Source organism: Coregonus clupeaformis, unplaced genomic scaffold (assembly GCF_020615455.1).
Source record: "Coregonus clupeaformis isolate EN_2021a unplaced genomic scaffold, ASM2061545v1 scaf1323, whole genome shotgun sequence".
In the NCBI taxonomy this organism is placed as follows: domain Eukaryota; kingdom Metazoa; phylum Chordata; class Actinopteri; order Salmoniformes; family Salmonidae; genus Coregonus; species Coregonus clupeaformis.
Genome location: NW_025534777.1, coordinates 70,771 through 97,128, shown reverse-complemented (window position 1 = coordinate 97,128; position 26,358 = coordinate 70,771). Strand labels below are relative to the sequence as shown.

General features: G+C 45.3%; 2 protein-coding genes and 2 long non-coding RNA genes across 5 annotated transcripts; 2 read left to right on the top strand and 2 right to left on the bottom strand.

Annotated features, from left to right (window-relative positions):
• The first annotated feature begins 1,689 nt into the window (after positions 1-1,689).
• LOC121561959 lies at positions 1,690-6,967 on the top strand. The gene is made up of 2 exons (XM_045218040.1): positions 1,690-1,907; positions 3,289-6,967. Exon 2 carries the CDS (start codon positions 3,662-3,664, stop codon positions 6,965-6,967), a length of 3,306 nt encoding a protein of 1,101 aa, XP_045073975.1. The 5' UTR covers positions 1,690-1,907; positions 3,289-3,661.
• Positions 6,968-10,255: 3,288 nt separating this feature from the next.
• Positions 10,256-10,896, bottom strand: LOC123486821. The gene is made up of 3 exons (XR_006659545.1): positions 10,863-10,896; positions 10,518-10,668; positions 10,256-10,297 (listed from the first exon to the last, which is right to left on the bottom strand). It is a non-coding gene; the product is annotated as an uncharacterized LOC123486821 (long non-coding RNA).
• A 124-nt stretch (positions 10,897-11,020) lies between these two features.
• LOC123486820 lies at positions 11,021-11,518 on the bottom strand. 2 transcript variants are annotated; one of them, XR_006659543.1, is made up of 3 exons: positions 11,389-11,518; positions 11,170-11,281; positions 11,021-11,060 (listed from the first exon to the last, which is right to left on the bottom strand). It is a non-coding gene; the product is annotated as an uncharacterized LOC123486820 (long non-coding RNA). The 2 variants fall into 2 exon arrangements; XR_006659544.1 differs by having other exon boundaries at positions 11,040-11,075.
• Positions 11,519-20,701: 9,183 nt separating this feature from the next.
• On the top strand, positions 20,702-25,825 carry LOC121560002 (2-hydroxyacyl-CoA lyase 1-like). Its single transcript, XM_041873037.2, has 9 exons — positions 20,702-20,796; positions 20,955-21,027; positions 21,217-21,294; positions 21,471-21,565; positions 21,865-21,977; positions 22,777-22,912; positions 23,831-23,932; positions 25,249-25,319; positions 25,447-25,825. The coding sequence occupies exons 1-7, from the start codon at positions 20,771-20,773 to the stop codon at positions 23,895-23,897; spliced, it is 588 nt and encodes a 195-aa protein (XP_041728971.1). The 5' UTR covers positions 20,702-20,770; the 3' UTR covers positions 23,898-23,932; positions 25,249-25,319; positions 25,447-25,825.
• Positions 25,826-26,358: the final 533 nt, after the last annotated feature.

Below are 26,358 nucleotides of genomic sequence, written 5' to 3'. Positions count from 1 at the left end.
GTAAAAGCAGTCCTTCATTGTGATCAGCAAAAGCTCTGCGCAGTTCTTGAGAAGGCCGGGCATAAAGAACTGTCATTCACACCACGAGAGTGGAATCTGCTGAAGGAGTTGGTGGACATCTTAAAACCGTTCGGAGAAGCAACTGATTTGACACAGGGGAGAAAGTCATTACAATCAGTGCAGTTGTTCCATCCATCTTGTCCCTCAATCACCATCTTGAGAAGCTGAAGCCTCAAGTTCGTTTCCTGAGTGGCCTGGTCAGAGGTCTGCAGGCATCCCTGAAAAAAAGATTTCTTGGGATCTTCATTAATGTAAAAATGGCCCAGTCTCAAGAAGGGATCACTGCCCCCTTTTCAGACACAGTCTACCTGAAAGCAGCTGCCTTGGATCCAGCCTTTTGTCTGCTGTGGATTGAGCCCCATGTGCTGGTCAACCGTGACATCAAGGCAGAGGTGGCACAACGAGTTAAAGGTAAATATTATTGACTTGCAATGCAACTTAAATGCAACGTACAATAATTTGATCTTAATCTGATATAGGATCTAATGTGATATTAATCTGACTTTAACAATAATAAAAAATTCAGTCTTGAACAGTATCATCAACATCAGAAATAAGGGCTCTTTTGTTTCTGCTGTTGTGACACGTTTTTATTTTTATTTTTAGAATTGATCCTGCAAGATGCTGCAGAGACAGAGCAGCCTGTGCCGGTGCCTGCTGAAGAAGAACTAGAGGACATGGAAGGAGAAGGGCTGTTTGCTGCATACCATAAGAGGCAGAAAAGGGATGTTGGGACCCCACCAGCAGTACAGCTAAGTCACTACATTGACATGGCAGAAGGACAGAATGCCCTTTTGTTCTGGGCACTGAACAGTAAGACTCTTCCTTCACTCTTTCAAGTAGCCATCCGAGTCTTGGCAGTGCCTGCTTCTAGTGCTCCAGTGGAGCGAAGTTTTCAGCCATGGTGGCATCATTCTGCGTCCCCATCGTGCACAAATGACTGACAGACTTTTGGCCAATTTGATCTTTTGCAAATGCAATGCAGTATAGGGGCCTCCCTCCACCTGTCCACAGCACGCATGCGCGCACACACACTCACTCTCTGCTCATCACCTGTCCACACAGCTCTCTCTCTCCTGTGGTAGGAGTTTCACATGGAGTAAGATCTGTTCATTTGCAGTGGAGGTTCCCACACTGTTTTTACTTCCAGAGCTTTGGTGTTTGTCCTTCCCCGTAAACCATTTTCTCTCTCTCTCTCTCTCTCTCTCTCTCTCTCTCTCTCTCTCTCTCTCTCTTCTCTGCATTGTTCTAGTGCAATATGCTGTTCAAATACAAGCATTTTTTTTTGTGAAAATTAAATGTTATGTTTTTTTGCTGTATTTGATTAATGTTATTGTATAAAAAGGTTTAAATAAATACAAATCTTACAGACATACATGATTTGTATACATTTTATTTCTGTGGTAAGAGGACTTGAAATGACTCGAAACTAAAATGGTAGGACTTTGGACTCGACTTGAGACTTGATGGCTTTGACTTTTGACTCGACTTGGGACTTGCCTCATCTTTGACTCGACTTGACTCGGGACTCGAGGGCAAAGACTTGAGACTTACTTGTGACTTGCATAACAATGACTTTGTCCCACCTCTGGTGCCAAGTGCATGGATATTGTAGCAGGGGTGATGGAGTCTACATCCACTGTGGTTGTTCCCGCCCTTGACCTCACCATGCAGATAGAGCTCTCTGATTCGCCAAGCTCTTCTGGATCAGGAAGTAATGAGGCAGGAGAGGTGACCTCTCTTGGCCGCAGCGTCAGATTCAGCTGTAGTGGAGGACCCAGCAGGTGCACCAGCGCCAGAACCGCCTGCAGCACACGCACTCCCACGCCTTTCCCCTCCTCTCACAGGTACCTAGCCCTATCCCCTCCTCTCACAGGTACCTACCCCTATCCCCTCCTCTCACAGGTACCTACCCCTCTCCCCTCCTCTCACAGGTACCTAGCCCTATCCCCTCCTCTCACAGGTACCTACCCCTATCCCCTCCTCTCACAGGTACCTAGCCCTATCCCCTCCTCTCACAGGTACCTAGCCCTATCCACGCCTCTCACAGGTACCTACCCCTATCCCCTCCTCTCACAGGTACCTAGCCCTATCCCCTCCTCTCACAGGTACCTAGCCCTATCCACGCCTCTCACAGGTACCTACCCCTATCCCCTCCTCTCACAGGTACCTAGCCCTATCCATGTCTCTCACAGGTACCTAGCCCTATCCATGCCTCTCACAGGTACCTACCCCTATCCCCTCCTCTCACAGGTACCTAGCCCTATCCATGCCTCTCACAGGTACCTACCCCTATCCCCTCCTCTCACAGGTACCTAGCCCTATCCCCTCCTCTCACAGGTACCTAGCCCTATCCCCTCTACTCACAGGTACCTAGCCCTATCCACGCCTCTCAAAGGTACCTAGCCCTATCCCCTCCTCTCACAGGTAACTAGCCCAATCCCCTCCTCTCACAGGTACCTAGCCCTATCCCCTCCTCTCACAGGTACCTACCCCTATCCACGCCTCTCACAGGTACCTAGCCCTATCCTCTCCTCTCACAGGTACCTACCCCTATCCTCTCCTCTCACAGGTACCTAGCCCAATCCCTTCCTCTCACAGGTACCTACCCCTATCCCCTCCTCTCACAGGTACCTACCCCTATCCCCTCCTCTCACAGGTACCTAGCCCTCTCCATGCCTCTCACAGGTACCTACCCCTATCCCCTCCTCTCACAGGTACCTAGCCCTATCCATGTCTCTCACAGGTACCTAGCCCTATCCTCTCCTCTCACAGGTACCTACCCCTATCCCCTCCTCTCACAGGTACCTACCCCTATCCACGCCTCTCACAGGTACCTACCCCTATCCCCTCCTCTCACAGGTACCTAGCCCTATCCTCTCCTCTCACAGGTACCTAGCCCTATCCCCTCCTCTCACAGGTACCTAGCCCTATCCCCTCCTCTCACAGATACCTAGCTCTATCCCCTCCTCTTTTTGCAGGTCTTTCCTGTTATAGGTACAAATATCCATTCCAGATCCACTTAGTGAGAAATACTACTTAGATACTACACAACCACTCTAAAAAGTTTACTCTAAATGTTAATGTTTGGACTGAGTGTGGTTTGAGATGGTTCACAATGCTTCCTTTGAATAACAATAACAAGGTTGAGTTTGTGTCCCAAATTCTTGGATCATATTTTTTTATTTTGTTACCATGTACTATTAATTTCTGTTGTGCATTCTGCAGGTGTTTGACCTCTTTGCTGAGTGAGGACAAAGAGCGATATGTCTCCTCACCTGAGGGTGGCGATAGAGAGATGAGACACAGACCACACTCAGCACCACTGAGATCTGTGTTTGGCATCTCTGAGGACTCTGTCTTCGACATGGTCCAGAGCGGCCAGTCGCAGGGTGACATCGTACCGCTGCCCAAACGGAGTAGACAGGAGAAATACAGACCTAGCAAAATGTCAACGGACGGCAAGTTTATGATGGGTATTGTCGAGTTGGTTATAAACCTTCTCAACTCCAGATTGGCTGAGCTAATGTGAAGTGTCAGTCAGGGAACTCTAGTTCTGCTGACTGGAAGTATCTCAGCAAGTCAACAGTTTGCCCAAGAGATGCTAAGCATGGCGACTTCTAAGATGTATTCCCATGCCATAGAGCATATTGCGCTCGGCCACAAGTCTCCCCTTGAGTTAGAGAGGGAGCTTGAGGCCATCTTGGGTCCTCTGGCTGGACAGGTCATAGTCATCATCATAGATAGCATCATCAAGGCTAAAACCAACGGAGGAAATGAGGGGAGAGCGACCAGCCCCTTGACCTATTTTCTAACTGCCATTTCGGCAGAAATACAAAGCCTAGTGGTTCACAGATCGGCTAGCAGACCATCCACCAGACTGTCCAACAACGACCCACTGCTGAACATTTCCAAGTCGAAGGTCTTAAGATCAGTTCTGCTCAAAATGGCAGAGCTCTTTGGCCAAGGTCCAAGTGAAACCTGTCTAGTTCCACTAGTCCAGAGTCAGTCCAACAACTCCATTTGCGACTGGACTGTGAATGCAGGCACCATTCATCCAAGTACATTTCTGTCCGACAACAGAATGACAGAAGTGTCATCCGATGTTGTGGATCTTGTACTTGAGGTTTTTTGGATAACAGGATTTTTGGATAACAGGAACCCGTCAAGGCCACAGAGTGCCTGCTCCCACAACTCAGCTAGTGGAGCAATAGATATGAGAGCTCTTGCTGGGGACTTGGTCAGACAGGTGTCTGTCAAACTCAGCCCGTTTGTCTCTGAGAGTCAACTCTCCACCATGTCCATGACAGATCTGTCATCATCTTTTTCTGACTCCACCTTGAAGCAGTTGTGTTCTCGCTCTGTTGTTGCTCTGGTAACTGCCTGTCAAGCAATCAAAACAGAGCTCGAGAACCAGAGACCTACCAACCTGGCAGCCAGAGACCTACTATCGTCTCTGGTAGAGACCATTGAGGACATGGATATCTCTGACATCCTCCAGGGCCCGTCTGCCATTTTGGAGGAGGCTGCTGTGATAAAGCACCCAGAGATGTCCACCTCGACAATATACAGATCTCTGCTTCTCGACTCATCTCTCGCCTCCTCTAAGATGGTCACTGAGAGCATTATCTTCAACAACCCATGCCCATCAGAGGAGAATGTGAGTATTCAGAAGGAGCTCCCTGCTGATAAAGTTGACATCCTCCATGGTCAACCAGTGGAGGAGTATATTGTCAAAGCTGAGCAATGCATCACTCAGGTCATTCAGGATGCAGCTGTGACATATACTGCTGCGCTGGATAAAACCGACACTTGTGGGAAACTGTCGGAAATCCTATCTGTCCATGTTTCCTCAGAGAATATTGAGGAGGCATCCTCTGATCTCTTTGGTGGAATTATTTCCGACCTGCATGAGGTATATGAGGTCAATAAGGCCTCCAAGCGTACGAAATCAGGTCGCAAAATGTTCTGGGTGGAAGTGAGTTCAGGTTCCCAGAAGATTTATACCAAAACCCTGGACAAACTAAGGAAGCTGTTCACCTCCCACCATCTCACTGAGGGAAAAAATACTCCTGTGCAAATCGAGCTTTCTGCAACTGGACTACTTGTAACTGAGGCCACTGTGCAGGAATCTCCTGTAACTGAGGCCACTTTGGCAGTGTCTCCTGTACAGAAGACAGACAGTAAGACCCCTTCTAAGTCCTCAGCCTCAGCCTACCAGCTCACCCTCGACACCTGCACTAAAGGGGTAATCAAACAGGTGATCTCGGTGCTGAGGGTGGACACTTCAAAGGAAGACTGCTCCGCTTCCGTTGGGGAGAGCACGTCAAATTCATCCTTCGACTTCAACCAGAAGTTGGACTCGATAATTTCGAAATTGGAGGACCTCACCATTTCGAGTGATGTGACGTCAGCCGAGATTGCCACACTCACGCGATCTCTTAGTGCAGCCAGCAGAACCTCTAACATTTCCATCCAGAGCTTTCACAGTGCTGAGTTCCGAGCTAAGGCCAAACACATTGTGAGTGAGACCATTCTCAGAGCTGCTAGCAAAGCCAGCCATTCTTTGCTACAGAGCATGCCTAGCACCACCTTCTCACACCATGCGGTTTCTACAGCCGAAGATATAGTAAATATTATCATGCAAGACCTTGAAAGTGTATCCCAGTACACTGTGGACGACGCAGACTCCTTCCCACTAGGAGAGAAAAAGCTGGAGTTCCAGCTCAAACCCAGAGTTGTCTTTGACAACTTATTGGATGCTGCTCAAACCATGTACCACAGAGTAAAGGATAGACTGAACATCTTTTTCTCTTTTCCACCAGTGTCAGTCACCACAGCCAAATATGTGCTGGACTCCACCCCTGTGGAGACACTCAGACGTTCTAAGTCCGCTGACACTGCTCTTGTTGAGGACAGGAGCCGCCCTCCGTCTGTAAGAAGTGAGAAGCCTTTGTCAAAAGTCTGTTTGGCTAAAAGGTCTAAAACCCTTCTGTCTTCGAGTGGCTCTTCAACAGACCACCATGTAATTGACACATGCAGTGAGGATGTCACTCTGCCCACCAGGAGTATGTCAGTTGTGAGCAACAACAGTTTGAAGAGAGCCTCTCCTCTCCACGGCAGTGGATTGAGTGAAAGTTGCAAACCTCTTGTGGCTCTAAAAGACGTAACAGTGGCAGTCAGCCAAGAAGGCTTTAGCAAAACTGCAAAGAAGACGCTCAGCTTGATCCTAAATGTGATCAAGTGTAGAGTGGCCAACTCTGAGAGTTCATCTGTTGGGCAGATTGCAAGTGAGGAGTGTCTGATAGCCACTAACATGTTAGACTCTGTACTGGAGAGCCTTGACCAGTTGCCTGACATGAGCGCTGCCGATGAGATCACAAGGACAGAATCCCATACCTCTATCGCAATGGACGAGACAGGTTCACGGTCAACGCTTGTGAGCCAACAAGAAATAAACATATCTGACACCAATATCATAGTGAAAACTATAATGGACACATTGAAGACGGACGACCCAGAGATGACTTCAGCAGAAGAACATCTGGATATTCTCCTGTCAGTTGAAGCCCTTCAAGGTGCATCTGGCAACCTGATCGCAAAGGTCCATGGTCTCATTCAGGAGATAACCATAAACCGCCAGCTTCAATCCATGGTTGGCCACAGAAGCCTCTCTCAACCAGCGCTGCCTAAACCAGCCCTGAGGAAGCTGTCAAAGGACGATGCCTCAGAGCTCATTCACAACTTTGCCCAGACTTCTGTTAGGAGACTCCTGGGGCAGTGTATGGGAAGGCCTATGCCACCATCGGCTGAAATGGTTTTGGATCAGGTCATCAAGTTGATGACAGACGTGGTGATGGACAGCCTGACTTATGTGTCCAAGTCTACAATGGAGGATGGTAAGTGAAAGTACCTCTTTTCATCTGCATAGGACTTAATTGTAACATGATGCTCAATACATTGCGTTTTATGATGTAAAATTCACTGGTTGTGTCAAAAATGGCACCTTCTTCCATATTTAGTGCACTACTTTTGACCAGACCCTATGGGTCCTGGTCAAAAGTAGTGCACTATAAAGTGAAGAGAATGCCATTTGGGATGCAGTGACTGACTTCAATGGCTGCGTCCTCTTCTCCCAGTTATTGTACACAGGTCGGTCACACTAGCGTGCTCTTCTCACTCAGACACCAGCAATGCCACAAGTGACATCACTCATGGTGTTGTAGCTGACCTTAATGCTACTGAGGAATTCCCTGCCAGGAGCCTTAGCCCGGCTGATGTAAAGGCTGACGGCATGGCCCGCCTTCCCTCTGCCAGAGGGGAAGAGACTAAGAAGAACAGGAAGTGGCGTTTCCCTACCGAAAATGCATAAGTTTCCAAAGATCATGATTAAGGTAGGGTGCTCTGTGTTTTGAGATTACCTCTGTAAGGCAGGGCTGAAATTTACCCTACAGATTCACTACACCCCTATTGTCTCTCAGCATTAGAACAATACTGTTGTCATTGTCTTTAGGAGGTTGAGTGAGGACGCTGTAATGCAATCCTAATACACATGGGAGAGAGTCAATGGCTATGTCCCAAATGGCACCCTATTCCCTATATAGTGCACTACTTTTTACCAGCGCTCTATGGGCCCTTTTCAAAAGTAGTGCCTTACGTAGCGAATAGGGTGCCTTTTGGGATGCACACTCTGTATTTTACACAGGCTCAGTTGTCCTGATGTGTTTTGTCAACAGCTGTTCAAGACAAAAGGGGAACCGAAGAGCCACCCTAAACAGGATGCACTGCCTACCAAACGTCTCAGAGAGACTCATATTTCACAGGGTAAGTGATAAGCATCGATAATGTCATATTGATGTATCACCCTATGACAAGCTTGTTAAAACAGTGACAACAGATACAGGCAGACCGACGGACAGACAGGCAGACGGACAGGCAGGCAGACAGACAGGCAGGCAGACAGGCAGACAGACAGACAGGCAGACGGACAGGCAGGCAGACAGACAGACAGGCAGGCAGACAGACGGACAGGCAGACGGACGGGCAGGCAGACAGACAGACAGGCAGGCAGACAGGCATACAGACAGACAGACAGGCAGACAGGCATACAGACGGACAGACTTGCAGACGGACAGACACAAACACACACATTAATTTTCTGATTATGAAATGTTCTTATGACAGATGCTGAGTGTGAGGTTCCAGAGGTTCCATCCACTTCCCCTCCCAAGGAGGACCTGACAACCACACCGGCCCCTGCTCCCCAGGAGTCCCAGTCCCGTAAACGCCCACTCATAGTCAGGGTGTTACACGCTCTCTCCAGAGCCATCTCCAAACCATTCAGAGGAGCTTCTGGGAAGAAGAATTAGCCAAATGCCTGATTTTATTAATATGATATTTTAATCAGAGCCTTTATTTAATAAAACATTACTGCATTGATTTCTGTCTATAGTAGTCTTCATGTATGTGCAAGATAACGGTAAAGTACTTCAAACCACATAGTCAAAAGTATTCATAGTGAAGTACCGTTTATGATTATTGATTGTGGAAATACACATAATACAGAAAAGTTGTTGTCACATATAAAGACAGACATAAAGGAGAACTTCGTAGACCAGTCACATTATCAAGCCATAACTAAATCCATGAATGGATCTCCTATAAGATGACAGGAGAACATTTGTAACACTTTCTATGAATCCAGGCTCTGTCGCAGCCGGCCGCGACCGGGAGACTCATGGGCGGCGCACAATTGGCCCAGCGTCGTCCAGGGTAGGGGAGGGAATGGCCGGCAGGGATGTAGCTCAGTTGATAGAGCATGGCGTTTGCAACGCCAGGGGAGTGGGTTCGTTTCCCACGGGGGGCCAGTAAAAAAAAAATATATATATATATATGTATTCACTAACTGTAAGTCGCTCTGGATAAGAGCGTCTGCTAAATGACTAAAAATAAAAAAATAAAAGCCTATATCTATAATGCATACACTCAAGTCATTTACATTTTACATTTTAGTCATTTAGCAGAAGCTCTTATCCAGAGCGACTTACAGTTAGTGAGTGCATAATTTGTAATTTTTTTCATACTGTCATACACTCATAATGACTTAATTGAGTTAAGTGTTAAGTTAAGTGCAGTTATAAACACATAATGAGGGCTTATTATGTATTTCTTGCAATAAAAAAAGAAAAATGCTACTAGTTTATTAAATATTCATGACTGCTATTGCACGGCTCATGTCCACACTTCTGTACAATAGGGGGCAGTAATGCACCATAACGTTGGATGCCAACTGTCTATAAACCCCACTGAAGAAGAAAAAAGCTACTCATGTAATGCATGCTGGAAAGCAGACAAAAACTAATGATTTGCAAGAGATCTAAACACGATTTATAAGCTACTGAACAACAAGTCCAAGAAAGCATTGCTAACCGCGTTTGCACTTTGAACAGATTTCTCTACAATAATAATGGAAGATGTGACTGGGGCTCAGCTCATTGCAGAGGCACTAAAAGCTCAGGTGAAGTGTGTGCAATTTATATAAAACAGTGTTATACTGTGTAACCGTGTTGCTAAGAATATATTAGTCGCTGATCATGTCCTTGGCAGTGAGAATGTAGCACTACGAGTTGTGAAAGTGTGCCATAGGTCATTGCACTGTATAGCTAACTATTAATATTGTTGTAGAAAAACATTTAGATGTTAATGTGGAATAGCATATGTTAACATAGTGAGTTTTTGTCCTGGGTCCGCCTGGGTCCTGCAGTCGGTGAAAAGCAATTGCACTGCCTGCATCTCAGAACTGCGGCTGCCTTGATCTCATGAGGTTATCGTTGCCCGCGTGTGCATGACGTCAGAGAAAGTCGGGATCAAGTCGGACACAAATCTAACCAGCATGCATTGGGCGGTGATCGCCGGTGATCGATTCTGCGCAGACCTGGCTCATCTCAAATGGGCCTCTTGTCTATGATCTGTCGGCATGGTTATACTGGCCTGTGGCCTTCTTGGAGGCCTTGATGATATCGGAGGGGGGCTCCCATTTGAAGCAGGGCTCCAGATTGGCCATCTTTATGGTCATTATTGAGGACAGGGTGCCATCCAATGCTAGGCTGTTTCTTCTCTTGGTTTTGTTCAGTCCTACAACTGAAAACACCCTCTCAGCATCTGCGTTTGCATGGGGCAACACCAGGACAAGCTTGGCGACGGCAGCAAGCCTCTCGAATTCTTTGGCTCCTGTCACCTATGGAAAATGCACCAAAACACAATGGAAAAACATACCTTGATTTTTGATTGATTAATACTGTGAATATACTGTAGGTTGATCCATTAACAAAGTTCAGATAAAAACATGCATAATTTGAAACATGCATGACACATATATGCATGCAACAATTTTAAGCAACAGATGTAGCCAAGCCACACCTGCCAAAAGGAAAGACAAAAAGGAAAAAACATTTTACCTTATGCTTCCGGGTTGCCATTTCAGCCCAGAAGCTTTCCATTTCAGTTTAGTCCTGCAGGGATATCATTGGCATGGTCTGATAATTTAGAAACTCCTCACCCAGAAGGTCATGCTCCTCTGGCCAATGGTATGGGAGGAGATGGGGAAACCTATTTATGAAAGTAGAGTTACAAGTTGTTACGTTTTAGGTATATAGTCATCAACCAGCAGCAGTTCATACACATCTTTGAGGAGAAGCCACATAAGAATATCTCATGTGCAGTTTAGGAGTGAACACACCTCATCATAAAACACAGGGTATTTTAGCTAAGATGATAGACAATAATTAGAGAAAAAAACGAACCTTTCAACAAAGTACAGGACATCTTCGATGTCACTTTCAGCCCTCTGCCGTACATCTACAAATTGTGCGTGCTTGATCAGTGGCTCTTCCAGTGGCAGCTTCTTAAGTGCATAGTCCACAGCACTTGTCAGGAAACACAACACAGCTTCATGGAATGAATCCACCTGCTGTGGTGTGATGTCACCCTCGTCGAGTAATCTGTTAAGTTTAGCCCTGGTTGTGAACCCAATACAGCATATCGGTATAAGGTACAAGGCTAAATATCACATATCACAGTGTTTGATCATAATAATAGTCAAATACTAACCTGGTAAATGGTTTGCCTTTTCTTCAAAGGCAATTTCACAAGGCTCCTCATGGCACTGCAGAGCTGCTGGAACCATAAACTTGGAACATAGCTTGCGTACGAATTTCACCATCTATAACAGACATTTACAAAAATAGTAGGTGAAACCTGTTTTAGAGGACCCCTGCAGATATCAGCAAGAAACACAGAATGGAAAAAAACTGCAAAATCCAATCCCACCTCATCATGTAACAAAAATATTGATGACTGCTCTCTCTGAAGCAGCAAGTTGAAAGAAGTGAAAGTTGGTACGGTGGCTTGGAAGAACAGCAGGTACACTTCTGTCATGGGGACAGTGAATGTCTGCACAAGTCTCTTGAACCTGGCTCATCTTGAATCAATCAATAAATAACACACAACAAGAGGTTGTCATTAATACAAGTATGTGACTAACAATCCATGTAGTTGCTGCATAATGAAATTGAAAATTGATGACCATACTAGCAGATTTGTAGTAGCTGGCCAGAGGTTCATACAGCCTCAGGATCCTGGTCACACAACGTTCAAGGCTTAGCCAACGGACCGAGATATGCAGGAGGACCTCCATGTACTCCGCTTCATGGAGCTCACAAAACTCTGTTTTAGACATTAAATCCATATCATATATTTTCTACAGCTCAGCATTTCAGTATTACACTTAATAGTATCAAACATGCATACCTGACAGGTATCCTTTCCGATTTGTGCTACCCTTGAACCAGTAACCGATGTCCACTACCATATCCTCCAAATCAAAACCGGACACCTGCAATGCATAAATCAATCATAACACATTCAGTCAATGCACGTAATTAGGATACAAATAAAAAGTTACATGTAAAGATAAATCAGGCCTTAACTCACTTTAAAAAATCTTTAAAAATCCCACTCCTGCAGCTTTGGCGGTGTTATGTGCCACATGACAAGGACAACCATGAATATAGGTGTTGGGATGCTTCTGGAGCACCCTAGAGGCAATGGGATTACGTGGTCCAATGTTCACAGCTGCATTGTAAACTGAGAGACCAATGCAGTTCTCCCAAGGGATGCCATGCTCCTCTATGGTGGAGTTAATTTTGGTGAAGATCTCACTTGCTGGCCCACATCTCCTCCCACTTGTTGTGCACATATTTAAGAACTGGTGGACAACTTTGCTGCCCATGAAGACCCGGACAGTAAGCGGGTTCATCTTTTCCACTCCTATAATGACAAATTAGAATCATACAGATGTTCATGTTATTAGATGTTTAAAAATACACAAAGCACATGTTTTGCAGATGAGAAAAATCTCAAATAGTTTGTGAAATACCAGTGTCATTCGACCCATCCGTAACAAGGGTATACTGGGCTTTTTTCATCTCCTTCACAAGCTCCTGTGTGAAATATGGTGCGAGTGCTTCATTGGTAATGCAGGATGACTTAGTCCTGGCACACCTGTACTCCTGCGCTGTCTTCGAATCTCCGAAACATTCTTTTAGGAGAGGCCCCAGGTGGTCCGCAAAGGCTAGGGGGACGTTGTGAACTACCAACCCAGCTGTCATTTTGACCTCAGCCCTTCTTGTCTGTAAGAAATTAAAAATTATTAATCCTCCCAAAAGACCATAGTTTATTTAAAATAGACGCCTGCGATAATAGGGCACAGGTAAAAAACACATTCAGCAACTAAGATCTCAAATTAAGAAAACTGGACTGTACTACACTGAAATACAAACCACAAATTAGTCAAAACTATCAACCATGACTTTACCGTGATCAACTAGAACACAAAACTCTTGACTGAACCTTGACAGAATCATTACACATATCATACCTTAACCTCTTGTGCAGACATACCCCCAACAGATGGAACGGCCATTGCATATTGGGATATTGTGGCTGTGGACAGGAGAGCTCGTTGCTTATCTTGGTGGCCTTTTGCTTTTTATATGGCGCACTACATCTGTCACACCCTGGTGGCAACATGAGTTTTCAATACGGCAGACTGCACACCAGTAGTGCGTGTTGAGGCTCCCTCTGGTAATAAATGGCCATGAAGAGGTCCACTCATTTTTGAAAATGGATCTATATGTTGCTGCTCCAGCCAGAGCACGACTCTTCTGGCCCTGCTGTTGGATTGGGGGGGTCTCTTCTTTCTGTCCCTCTGTGTCTTCTTCCATCTGCCCTGTTGGTTGTTCTATTTGTCCTGTCTGTTGCTCCTCTGCATGTGCGTCAATCTGTCCTGTCTGTTGCTCCTCTGCTTGTTTGTCAGTCTGTCCTGTCTCCTGCTCTCTCTGTCCTTTGTGTTGCTCCTCTGTCTGTTGTCCTGTCGTTTCTATCAATCGTTCTGGCTGTTCTGTCAGTGTGTTTGTCTGTCTTTTCTCACTTGGCTGGTTCTTTCAATAAAATAAAAGGTTTCGCTTTTGTCCTGGCAAAGGTCTCTTACGGGACATCTTTGAAACTGTTTTCTTTTTTTTTAAAGAAGGGGGATGTAATATTCATATGTGTCAGCATACTGAATTGTAATTGGATGCATTTAACTGTCATATCATACTGTGCTATGATTGGTTAAGACCACCCAGGTGGTGAGGTCATTCTAAAGATGATCATGGCCAGAGACACATGGACATGCCAGTTATAGCTAGTTAATAAAGAGCTACGTTTATAAATATCCTGTCGTCCTGCATTTTATTATTTTGTACAAAGCATACAAAACAAGACATGGTGTCAGAGTAAAAGGACTAAAAGATGGATTTTGCTGGAGTTCCTTCACCTCGAATGGATTGGGGGTCTACAAATCTACCCGATGCATGGCGTAAATTCAAACAGCATGTGGAGCTGATGTTCACGGGTCCTCTGAAGGAAAGAGGAGAAGAGGAAAAGTGCAGCTACCTGCTCCTCTGGATCGGTGAAAAAGGGAGAGACATTTACAACACATGGACACTTACCGAGGCTGAATCAAAAGGTACTGAAAACATACTACGATCGTTTTGAAGCATATGTTGTGCCAAAGACCAATACAATTTTCGCTAGGTACAAATTCCATGAGAAAGTACAAGGCGCTAGCGAATCGTTTGAACAGTTTGTCACTGAGCTGCGTCTGCTTGTGAAAGACTGTGATTATGCAAACAAGGATGAGAGGGTCAGGGACCGTATTGTATTTGGAATTGTTGGGATTTGTTTTCTAATAATTGGATTGAAGTGATGAATAGCTTAGAAGGAATGCATTAATGAGGAGCATAGGTTTGTACTATACTGATATAAATTCTTTCACATAACAGGCTGTGATTCATGTGTGGAACGTTAGGGGAAGGACAGATAAGACTTGTATTTCTTACAGATACGAACACTGCCTCTTTGTTGTCTGTGAACCGTTGTCTGTGAACCGTCCTTGGATGTAGGAACTGTGGGGATTTGTTTTCTCATAGCTGGATGAGATGACTACCTTGGAAGGAATGCATTGATGATTAAGCATGAAGGGTTTGTACTGTACTGATATAAATTGTTTCACCTAACAAGCTGTGATTAATGTGAGGAGCTGTTTTAGGGAGTAGGGGAGATAAGAACTTGTGTCTCAAAATACTAGACTACACTGCCTCTTTGTGATCTGTGAACCGTCCTTGAACGTAGGTACATAGAGTACAGTGGAACGGTGTCTTTTCGGTGCTGACTCCGCAGGTTATTATCATAGCAACTATGCCTGGCAACAAATGGAGTGCCAAGGAGTTGAGACCAACCCCCGTGCCAACGGATTGGCTGAAATGGAGTCTGGACCACACTCAGTCCTTTGCTCTGGTTGGCCAACAGAAGAGGTGGAGGCTTTCTGTCAGAGTATTTGAGAAAGAATCTGTAAACAATAATTCTAGTTCTCTGTCGGCCCTGCGTGGTTTTTCAGTGAGCCCGTATACGAACCTTCATACTTATCATACATACATTTTGCATATAATAAATTAAGCTTGGATTGAAGATCTCTTGATTCTTATTCCAATACCAGATTTGAATTACGCAATTTCTAACAGAACCTACAGTCTTTTGGGTGCTGACTCTACAGGTTATTATGATAGCAACTTATGCCTGGGAACGGTGGAGCGCCAAGGGGTGGGACTAACTCGTGCGCCAACGGATTGGCTGAGTAAAGTCTAAACCACACTCAGTCCTTTACTCTGATTGGCCAACAGAAGAGGTGGGAACTCTCTGTCAGAGTATTTGAGAAAGTACCTGTAAACAATGGTTTAGTTCTCTGAGTGCCCTGTGTGGTATTTCAGTGGACCCGTATATACGAACCTTCATACTTATCATACATACATTTTGCATATAATAAATTAAGCTTGGATTGAAGATCTCTTGATTCTTATTCCAATACCAGATTTGAATTACGTAATTTCTAACAGAATACACTCACCGCGAGTGAGAGAGAAACTTTTGAATGTTGGATCAGAGTTAACGCTGGACAAAGCTATCGACATAGCCAGATCTCACGAGCTAGCACAGATTCAGATGAAAACCATTTCAGGCGGCAGCACGAGCGCATCACGTGAACAAGCAGTGCACGCAGTCAGGCAGACATCAAAGCACACCTCCAGTGCCCAGAGAGCATGTTTCAGAATGGAGACAGACAGAACTCCAAAACAGAGCGACACAGACTCCAAACGCCCCAAAACATGTGGATATTGTGGATACAAAGTGCATGGCGAACAGGGGAATTGCCCAGCTAAAGGCAAACAGTGTACTAAATGTGGAAAATGGAATCACTTTGCAAAAGTGTGCAGAGTTTACCGTGGAAAAACAGTACATACAGTGAGTGAAGATGAAATGTCAATCAAAGAGTCAAATGCTGATGAACTGTTTATTGATTCAGTGACACAGAAAAGTCAGATATCAGAGACAGAGCAAGCCTTTGCTGACATTGAGATAGGAAGACAAGGCACAGAGCTAAAATTCAAACTAGACACTGGTGCACAAGTAAACATTATTCCTCTGAGTAAGTACAGAAGCTTGACATCTGAGTGTGAGCTACAGCCCACCATGCGCAGACTGACTGGTTATGGTGGTGAACAGCTCCCAGTAAAAGGCACATGCACTCTCAAATGCAAATACAAGGAAAGGGACATGATGTTTGACTTTTACGTTGTTGACACTCGAGCACCTGCAGTGCTAGGTCTTAAAGCATGTTTAGACATGGACCTTATCAAGCTAGTTTTATCAGTGACAGCACCAGTAGAGATAGAGAATGTCATGGAGGAGTTTGCTGATGTTTTTACAGGAATAGGACTATTCCCAGGAGAATGTACCATTCACCTTGACCCAGACACAACCCCTGTGGTCTACCCACCGAGAAAGATTCCACTTGCTCTCCACGCCCGTCTGAAGAAAGAGTTGGAGAGCATGGAGCAATCTGACATCGTCACCAAGGTTACAGAACCGACGGATTGGGTCAACGCGTTAGTGGTGGTGGAAAAACCACGCACAGGCAAGCTCAGAGTATGTCTCGACCCAAGAGACTTGAACAAGGCTATCAAACGCCCCCATTACCCCTTACCGACGCTAGATGGCATCACACACAAGCTAGCGGGCGCACGCTACTTCAGTGTCATGGACGCCAGATCAGGCTACTGGGCTATCAAGCTCACAGAAGAGTCATCTAAGCTCACAACGTTCAACACACCGTTTGGACGCTACAGGTTCCGTCGCCTGCCTTTGGGGATTATCTCAGCCCAAGACGAGTTTCAGCGAAAGATCGACGAGGTGTACGAAGGCCTCGACGGAGTCGTGGCAATTGTGGACGACATCCTTGTCTATGGTCGAACCAAAGAGGAACACGACAGAAACCTCAACGCGATGCTGCAAAGGTCCCGCGAGAGAGAGTCCGGCTCAACCCCGAGAAGAGCACAGTCGGCGCTACAGAGGTCAGCTACTTCGGACATCTTCTCACAGCGAATGGAATCAAGCCAGATCCGCAGAAGATCTCAGCCATAAAGGAAATGGAGCCACCAAAGAACCGCGCAGAGCTGGAAACAGTGCTTGGCATGGTCAACTACTTAGCCAAGTTCGCACCCAGCCTCTCCAATGCTAATGCACCCCTGCGTCAGCTGCTAAAGCAGTCCAGTGAGTTCCTCTGGGACAACCAACACGACATCGCTTTCCAGAAAGTGAAAGACTTGATCACGAGAGAACCAGGACCAATCCTTGCCTACTATGACCCCAACAAAGAGCTCAGACTCCAGGTGTACGCGTCAAAGTATGGACAAGGGGCAGTGCTACTGCAAGAAGGAAAACCCCCGGCTACGCTTCCAAATCTCTCACAGACTGTGAAATCAACTACGCTCAAATCGAAAAGGAGCTGTACGCCATTCTGTTCGGATGTAAGCGTTTCCATCAGTATGTCTATGGACGACAAGTCATTGTGGAATCAGACCACAAGCCCCTCAAGTCAATCATGAGGAAACCGTTAGCCGCAGTCCCGCCAAGGCTACAGAGAATGATCCTTCAACTACAAAAATACGACTTCACAATCACTCACCGTCCAGGCAAAGACATCCCTGTCGCAGACACACTCTCCAGGAAGTTTCTTACCTACAAGGACAGCAGCCTCAGTGAAGGCATGGACATGCAGGTGCACACTGTGTACAGCAACTTACCAGTTAGTGACACAAAACTGAAGGAGATCCGAGCAGAAACAGAAAAAGACACACAACTCACACAGCTGAGGAAAGTCAGGATGGCCTGAGGAGAGGAGAAAATGCCCTCAGAGCGTCTCAGAGTTCTGGAACCATCGTGACGAACTATCACAGATCAACGGAATAATTTTCAAAGGAGAGAAAATCATCATTCCTACCAGTCTCAGAGAAGAGATTTTGACAAAGATCCATGCTGGACACATGGGCATGGAAAAGTGCAAACAGAGAGCACGGGACATTTTGTTTTGGCCCGGAATGTGCAAACAAATAGAGGACATGGTTGGTAAATGCCCCACCTGTCTTGAACGACGCCCCTCAAACACCAAAGAGCCAATGTTACCTCACCGTATCCCAGACCGACCCTGGCAGGTCGTGGCAACCGATCTGTTCACGTGGAACAACGAGGACTACATTATAACAGTGGACTACTACAGCAGATACTTCGAACTCGACAAGCTTCACAGCACCACATCTGCAGCTGTGATACACAAGCTGAAAGCAGCCTTTGCCAGGCATGGCATTGTAGAGACTTTAATATCTGACAATGGGCCCTGTTACAAATCAAATGAGTTTGAATCCTTCACAAAAGCATGGGAGTTCACACATGTCACCACAAGCCCACATTACCCTCAAAGTAATGGCCTTGCTGAAAAATCTGTGCAGATCGCTAAATCACTCATGGACAAAGCAAAAGCAGACAAGAGAGACCCCTACCTCAGTCTCCTTGAATACCGCAACACTCCAGTTGACAACTTCAAATCACCAGCCCAGCTGTTGATGAGCCGCAGACTTCGCTCAATCCTTCCCAGCACCAACCAGCAGCTGCAACCTGAGGTCGTCAGCTACAAGGAAGTGCATGCAAAACGTGCACAGAGACAACAACAGCAAAAGCGATACTACGACAGGTCAGCCAGACCACTGCCACCACTGAACGACGGAGAGTCAGTTAGAATCCAGGAGCATGGCTACTGGAAGCCAGCAGTCGTCATCCAACCAGCTGACACTGAACGTTCATATCTCGTTCGCACCGCAGAAGGAGCGGTGTACCGCCGCAATCGTCGTCACCTACTGAACACAAGAGAACAACACACTGACGAGATGAACTGTTCCCCTGAAAGAGAACGGGTGGACTAAACACAGACACAACACAACATACACCATACTTACCTGCAACACCACAAGAACTGTTGACTGACACAGAAGCATGCTCAGCTTCATATCACACAAGGTCAGGAAGAGAGGTCAAGCCTAGAGCTGTCCTAGACCTGTGAAATGTCAAAGGGTGTAGGCGGATCGCTGCCCTAAAAGAGTTCCAGACTGTAAACTTGTTATTGAAAGTTAACTTGAAATGCTTTGGTATGGTATTTGTTTGATATGTTGAGATGTCATTGCTACAGTGAAAAGCTGAGTTGCTGAGAAATATTTGTTCTAAAAGTAACAGTATGCTGAATCATTGTTTGTCTGTTATGTTGATGCAGTTGGTGCAGTTTAAATGGTTACTTACCTCGAGTTCAAACTACAGAGCATATATTCAAAAGAAACGCTTTATTGTTCTACATATTTTTTCTTTTTTTTTAAAGAAGGGGGATGTAATATTCATATGTGTCAGCATACTGAATTGTAATTGGATGCATTATACTGTCATATCATACTGTGCTATGATTGGTTAAGACCACCCAGGTGGTGAGGTCATTCTAAAGATGATCATGGCCAGAGACACATGGACATGCCAGTTATAGCTAGTTAATAAAGAGCTACGTTTATAAATATCCTGTCGTCCTGCATTTTATTATTTTGTACAAAGCATACAAAACAAGACAGAAACCTTAAACAATTAAAATGGTCATGTTGGTTTAATAACTCTACTCTCAGTTACAAAAACATACCTACTTCTATTGCACACATTTCCTGTATTTATGTTAAATTCTTTGGAATACATCTTACCTGTTCGAAATCAGCTGAGTTTACATTCACCACACTAAATCATGTTCACACGCACAAACAAATAATTTATTTCAAGATTTAAAGTTTAAGAGAGTGAGTATTCAATTGGACGACATTTCATTGTTACATACCTAGTCTCAGCTCAGCTTCTTATCAGACTTCTTGAGGTAGTGACCGTTTCTTCTCCTGTTGACTTTCGCGGCAATGGTATCTCTTCTTCTATCGCTAACTTCGGGGTGCAGCACATATGGTTCAGTGGCGCTCATCAGCGCCATCTACCGTCGGGGAGTTTGAAAAAAGGAACGAACGAGTCTCGGCCGATTTTTTTTGCGTGAGAAATTGGATGTGTGGCGTGAGTGCGTGTGAAAACAGGCAAAAACATGTGTCACACGGCGAAAGCGTGAGAGTTGGCAGCTCTGTGTTAACACCCTTGTTGATGCATGCCAATGTGTGTGTCAATGCAAAGAAAATCTAAACTACATTGTAACAATTCATATACAATTCAGTATGAAAATGTATGCACTCACTAACTGTAAGTCGCTCTGGATAAGAGCGTCTGCTAAATGACTAAAAATGTAAAAAAAGGTAAATATACTGTATCTACATGTATCTCTCTACAGAATGTAGAATATATGTTTGGAATAGTTGGTGTTCCAGTCATTGAAGTAGCTATGGCAGCTCAAGCCTCAGGAATCAAGTATGTGGGAATGCGCAATGAACAAGCCATAAGCCACCTTTTTATTACTAAACCAGCTCTCCCCAAATCATGTGATATTAACTACCCTTACATAGACTACAGGAGCGTGTAGTGTGTGAGGGTCAGTTTCATAGCTTTTTGCATTGCTAATTATGTCTGCCTGTCTGTCTGACCCTTTGTGTGTCTGTCTGCCTGTCTTCCGGTCTTTCCCTCTGTCTGTCTGTTCCTCTCCAGTCCAGGTGCATGTCTGGTTGTGTCTGGACCGGGACTCATCCATTCACTTGGTGGAATGGCCAACGCTAACATGAACTGCTGGTATGCTAGAACTCCACAAACAGAAGACCCTACTACTCATGTTCAGTGGCCTTTCAAAAGAAGGAATGCTATCCGCACACTGCAAAAAATGATCTGAGGACTCCAAACTATCTCAGCTTGTCAGTTGATGTCATTGTGTGATACCTCTCTCTCTGTAGGCCTGTGATTGTTATTGGAGGCTCCTCTGATCAAAACCAAGAGACCACTGGGGCGTTTCAAGAGTTTCCACAGGTACCGATTCAACCATGACATTTCTGACTATTGAACATTAGGGGGATGGTATCCCGGGACACAGATTAAGCCTAGTCATGGCCTAAAAAGCAAACTCAATAGAGAATCTCTGTCTGGGAAACTGGCCCTAGCAGTTTAATTGCTGAAAGAGGAAATAATTTGTTATTTGTGGTCCTCTTTCTCTGTCAGGTGGAGGCATGCAGATTGTACAGTAAGTTCTCTGCTAGGTCTAGCAGTCTGGATATGATCTCCTCAGTGGTAGAGAAGGTATACAGTCTACTCTGACTCCCTCTGTGTAGTCCTCTTCATATCATTTGGTATCACCTGCAATTGTCTGTTTTCTGACCTCTAATTTTCCAGCTTAGCAAGGTACCTTAACTGCTTCATAAGAGCACAGCACAGCCTTAATTGATCTGAATGGAAGGGTGTTTGGTCTGTCTAAGGCAGCACGCACTAGCATGTATGGACGTCCAGGTGCTGTATACGTAGACATATCTGGGGACATGGTCAATGCTAAATTGGACAGGAGCAGAGCCAGGTTAGTGGCCATCACTGTCTTTCATCCATTTAAAATGTATACTAATGCGTTACTGTTGAATATGTATACCTCTGAATTCACATCACCGTAGTCATTTTTATTTTATTTTGTTATACCTTTTAACGTCTGAAGTGAACCAGAAATTAAATTACTTAGAAAATATAGCACTATATCAAAATATTCTCATCAGAGAATAGCAATAAGCCTCGATAGACCTTCATGATGTATTTACATATGCAATACAGTTGCTAGGTAACATGTTTAATGTTTGACCTATTATTTATTATTTCCTTTGTCAGAGAGGTGCCCTGTAGTCCACCTCCTCCTGTGAGTATGGCTGACCATATGGCGATCACAGAAGCACTGGCGGTCCTGAAAGGAGCCAAACGGCCTTTACTCATCATTGGCAAATGTAGGCATTGCTTTTTTAATAGCCAGATAATCTGGGGGAAACAGAACTAAAATTTTGCATAATTGCGTCAGATACTTGGTTAAGGTCTGGGGAGATGTTAAGAGAAAGATACTAACGCCACTTGCGAAGTTTCCACCCCCCTAAACGGAAACTCTCTGCAAGTTTCAGGCAAGTTTATGGGCCAAATGTCCCCTCCCCTTCTGAAATTGAAAAGATGCGAGTACCTGCGAAATCGTGATTTGTCCAAATGATTAGTGGTGAAAAATCAGCGTACCGGAACAAAGTTGTCACATCCCAGTCTGTTGACAGACGCTACTTCCAGTTATGTTACGTGCGTCTGTCCAGGAGAGATCAATAGCCAGCTGAGACGCACTGTAACACATATAGCACTGTACCACAGCCGGGGCGGCAGGTAGCTTAGTGGTTAAGAGCGTTGTGCCAGTAACCGAAAGGTCGCTGGTTCTAATCCCCGAGCCGACTAGGTGAAAAATCTGTTGATGTGCCCTTGAGTAAGGCACTTAACCCTAATTGCTCATGTAAGTCGCTCTGGATAAGAGCGTCAGCTAAATGACTAAAATGTAAATGTACCACGGTTCAGTCGAAAATAGGGCCACGTTCAGTCGACAAATGTTGTTGACATGATTTCTCATTCTACCTGTCCGAGAGGCACGTTCGTTCTACATGCTATATTTCTATCTGAACGTTGCACAACGTTTTGCTCAGCTGAATGCATCCCAGTTGTGAAGGCCAGTCTGTTGAAATCCGTGTGGCAGTGCCCTCTGTCTGTGTCCCTCTGTAGGTGCAGCCCATGGAAGAGCAGAGGGGGCTCTGAAGGAGCTGGTGGAGGGGTGTGACCTGCCCTTCCTGCCCACCCCCATGGGTAAAGGGGTGCTGCCTGACAATCACCCCAACTGTGTTGCTGCTGCCCGCTCCAGGTCAGCCTCTCCTTCTCTCAGCTGGCATCATATTCATGTACAGACCATTGACTGTATAAGTAGGACCAAGAATTTCCCTGACCATTTGAACAGACCAGGAAATTCCTGAAATCCCTATCTATAACTAGTCTCTCCTGGCCAGGTCATGTCAATGTAAACTGGTGTCAATCAAACAACTACACTACTCCTATAACTAGCCTCTTTTCATTACATTTTGTTTTGTTCTATCTGATTGTGTTATTTTCCCTGCTCTCCTCCTCCTCTCTTCCTATCCTCCTCCTCCTCCTCCCTTCCTATCCTCCTCCTCCTCTCTTCCTATCCTCCTCCTCCTCCTCCTCCTCCTCCTCCTCTCTTCCTATCCTCCTCCTCCTCCTCTCTTCCTATCCTCCTCCTCTCTTCCTATCCTCCTCCTCCTCCTCTCTTCCTATCCTCCTCCTCCTCCTCCTCCTCCTCCTCCTCCTCCTCTCTTCCTATCCTCCTCCTCTCTTCCTCCTCCTCCTCTCTTTCTATCCTCCTTCTCCTCTTCCTCCTCCTCCTCCTCTTCCTATCCTCCTGGTTCTATGGTCTTGGTGGGGACTGCAGAGCTCTGCTCCAGTCTGATGTTGTGGTCCTCCTTGGTGCCAGGCTCAACAATATTCTTTTTTTAAGAAACAAGCATTGATTGTCCTGCAGCACAGCTATGTGAATTATTATATGGATTATAATTAATGGACATTTATGTAAGGGTCGATAGGGAAAATGAAGTCTGACATTTCTAAGAGTACAAACTTCAGAAGCCTTTTAAACCTCAAATACACTACACGTTTTAAATGTCCTGCATTGCAGGAAAGTTCTCCTGCAACAAGGTGATCAAATTAAGATCCTACATCTGTACTCGATTCAGTTTGTTTCGTTTCTACTCCTCATCTTTACGTTCAGCTCCTGGAGTACGTTCACAAAGATGGCTGGAAGTATCCAGCTGATACAGAATGGTGGACCACGTTGAAAGAGAAGATGGTTGCTAACGCAACAATGACAAAGGTGTGTTGGTGTGTCCGTCTGTGACCTGTGACCTGTGACCTAAGCAAGTTAGATTCTGCCTGTGTGTCTGTATTACTGACTCTTTGTTATCTGTGAAATAACTTGACTTAAATCCAACAGGTAGAATACATTATGGTACATATGTAGTATTGCTCATAAATCCAACAGGTAGAAGACATTATGGTACAGATGTATTCTGAGTCTTGTCATAGGCATGTATGATCCCGTCCGGTCAATTCCCTCCTATTTTTCCAGCACCCGGCCTGGGATTCGAACCGGCCACCTTTCGGCTACAGGTCCAACAGATAGGCAGCTGCCTGCAACGGTGTCCGCTTCTCATTGTCCTGTAGGGAAGAGCAAAGAAGTGTTATAGCCATTTCATATTCAGCTAGTATGGATACAGGAATACATTTGATTTTAAATCGTACTAGTTTAGCAATACATTCTTATGGCTTGGATAATTCAGCTGGCAGCTGGATATTTATGGCTCTAACTAGCCTATACTGCAACTAGGCTACATACTGCAACTAGCCTATACTGCAACTAGGCTACATACTGCAACTAGGCTACATACTGCAACTAGGCTACATACTGCAACTAGGCTACATACTGCAACTAGGCTACATACTGCAACTAGGCTACATACTGCAACTAGGCTACATACTGCAACTAGGCTACATACTGCAACTAGGCTACATACTGCAACTAGGCTACATACTGTAACTAGGCTACATACTGCAACTAGGCTACATACTGCAACTAGGCTACATACTGTAACTAGGCTACATACTGCAACTAGGCTACATACTGCAACTAGGCTACATACTGCAACTAGGCTACATACTGCAACTAGGCTACATACTGCAACTAGGCTACATACTGCAACTAGGCTACATACTGTAACTAGGCTACATACTGCAACTAGGCTACATACTGTAACTAGGCTACATACTGCAACTAGGCTACATACTGCAACTAGGCTACATACAGCAACTAGGCTACATACTGCAACTAGGCTACATACTGCAGGCACCCTATTCTCTACATAGTGCACTACTTTTGACCTGGGCCCTGGTCAGAAGTAGTGAGCTATAAAGGTAATAGGGTGTTGTTTTGGACATATCCTTTTCTGTACTCCAGCAATTTAAAGGATGTTGCCTCATCAACCCCAGTGGCCTAACTAACCCTATAGTCTCTGTCCCCTGTCGGTCTGTCCCCTGTCGGTCTGTCCCCTGTCGGTCTGTCCCCTGTCGGTCTGTCCCCTGTCGGTCTGTCCCCCTGTCGGTCTGTCACCTGTTTTTCTGTCTGTGTCCCAGGAGCCAGAGTAAATGCCAAAGACAACAAGTGGCTCACTCCTCTGCACCGGGCCGTGGCTTCCTGCAGTGAGGTATGTGTACTGATACTGTCAGCCCTCACACACACTCCTGTGCATATGTGTTTGACTGTTAAGTGTGTTGTGATTTTTAAATGCACTTTAAACAAAGTTGAACATGATTTGAACTGTGTTCCTGTAGGAGGCTGTCCAGGTGTTATTGAAACACTCTGCTGATGTGAACGCCAGGGACAAGAACTGGCAAACGCCGCTCCACATCGCTGCGGCCAATAAGGCAGTCCGCTGTGCTGAGGCCCTGGTCCCTCTCCTCAGCAACGTGAACGTGTCAGACCGGGCCGGGCGCACGGCGCTGCACCATGCAGCCTTCAGTGGACACCAGGAGGTTAGCAATTAGCATGGACATGATTACACACTGTAGTCTACACTTTATACCTGTCCTATCCCCACGTTGAGCTTACTGTGCATCCGATTACTTACAATGGTTGTATGTAGGGCTGTGACGGTAATTGGATAACCGTGACATTGACGGTTTTGGATGAAGAACGCCATGAAAATAAAATTACCGTCAAAACCAAAAAGAAGTATGATTTTCTCTCCATAAAATGTTTTATCACCTTTATTTTAATGTAGATATACTTTATCCATAGCGGGAGTGTTAACTATTGATTATATGGTATTGTTTTGCTGACTTAGTTGGAGGAGATATAGACAGTTTAATAGATGGACTATCTTTTGATGCACCGCAATCACCAAATCTGCTCTATGCGCGAATAGGAGAGAATCTTTGAAGGTCAATTCAGGTTAATTGAAGAGGGGGGAGTGAGGTGAAAAGTGGGGACCGGGGGTAACTATAGTACCTCTAGATCTATAGCCTACAGGCTGGGGGTGGGTGGGTAGCCTCTGACCTCTGACCTTCACCTCTGACCTTTTTCATTGTTACAGTAGATCAGAGGAGTGAGGTGAAAAAGATGGCTCTCATTGCAAAAAAAAACCCATAACAACCTGTTTGGGCACATTTCAGTTTCACACCTAACGACGATGGAGAACCAGATGACTTGGCCAGCCTGTTTGCAGAATATGCGCAAAACCCATA

Excerpts from the sequence above, each read along its gene's own strand:
- LOC121561959 (XM_045218040.1), top strand. The coding sequence starts at position 3,662 with ATGCTAAGCATGGCGACTTCTAAGATGTATTCCCATGCCATAGAGCAT.
- LOC121560002 (XM_041873037.2), top strand. The coding sequence starts at position 20,771 with ATGGCCAACGCTAACATGAACTGCTG. Across the intron at positions 20,797-20,954 it reads AACGCTAACATGAACTGCTG|GCCTGTGATTGTTATTGGAG; the intron begins GTATGCTAGAAC and ends CTCTCTCTGTAG. Across the intron at positions 22,913-23,830 it reads GTTGCTGCTGCCCGCTCCAG|CTCCTGGAGTACGTTCACAA; the intron begins GTCAGCCTCTCC and ends CTTTACGTTCAG.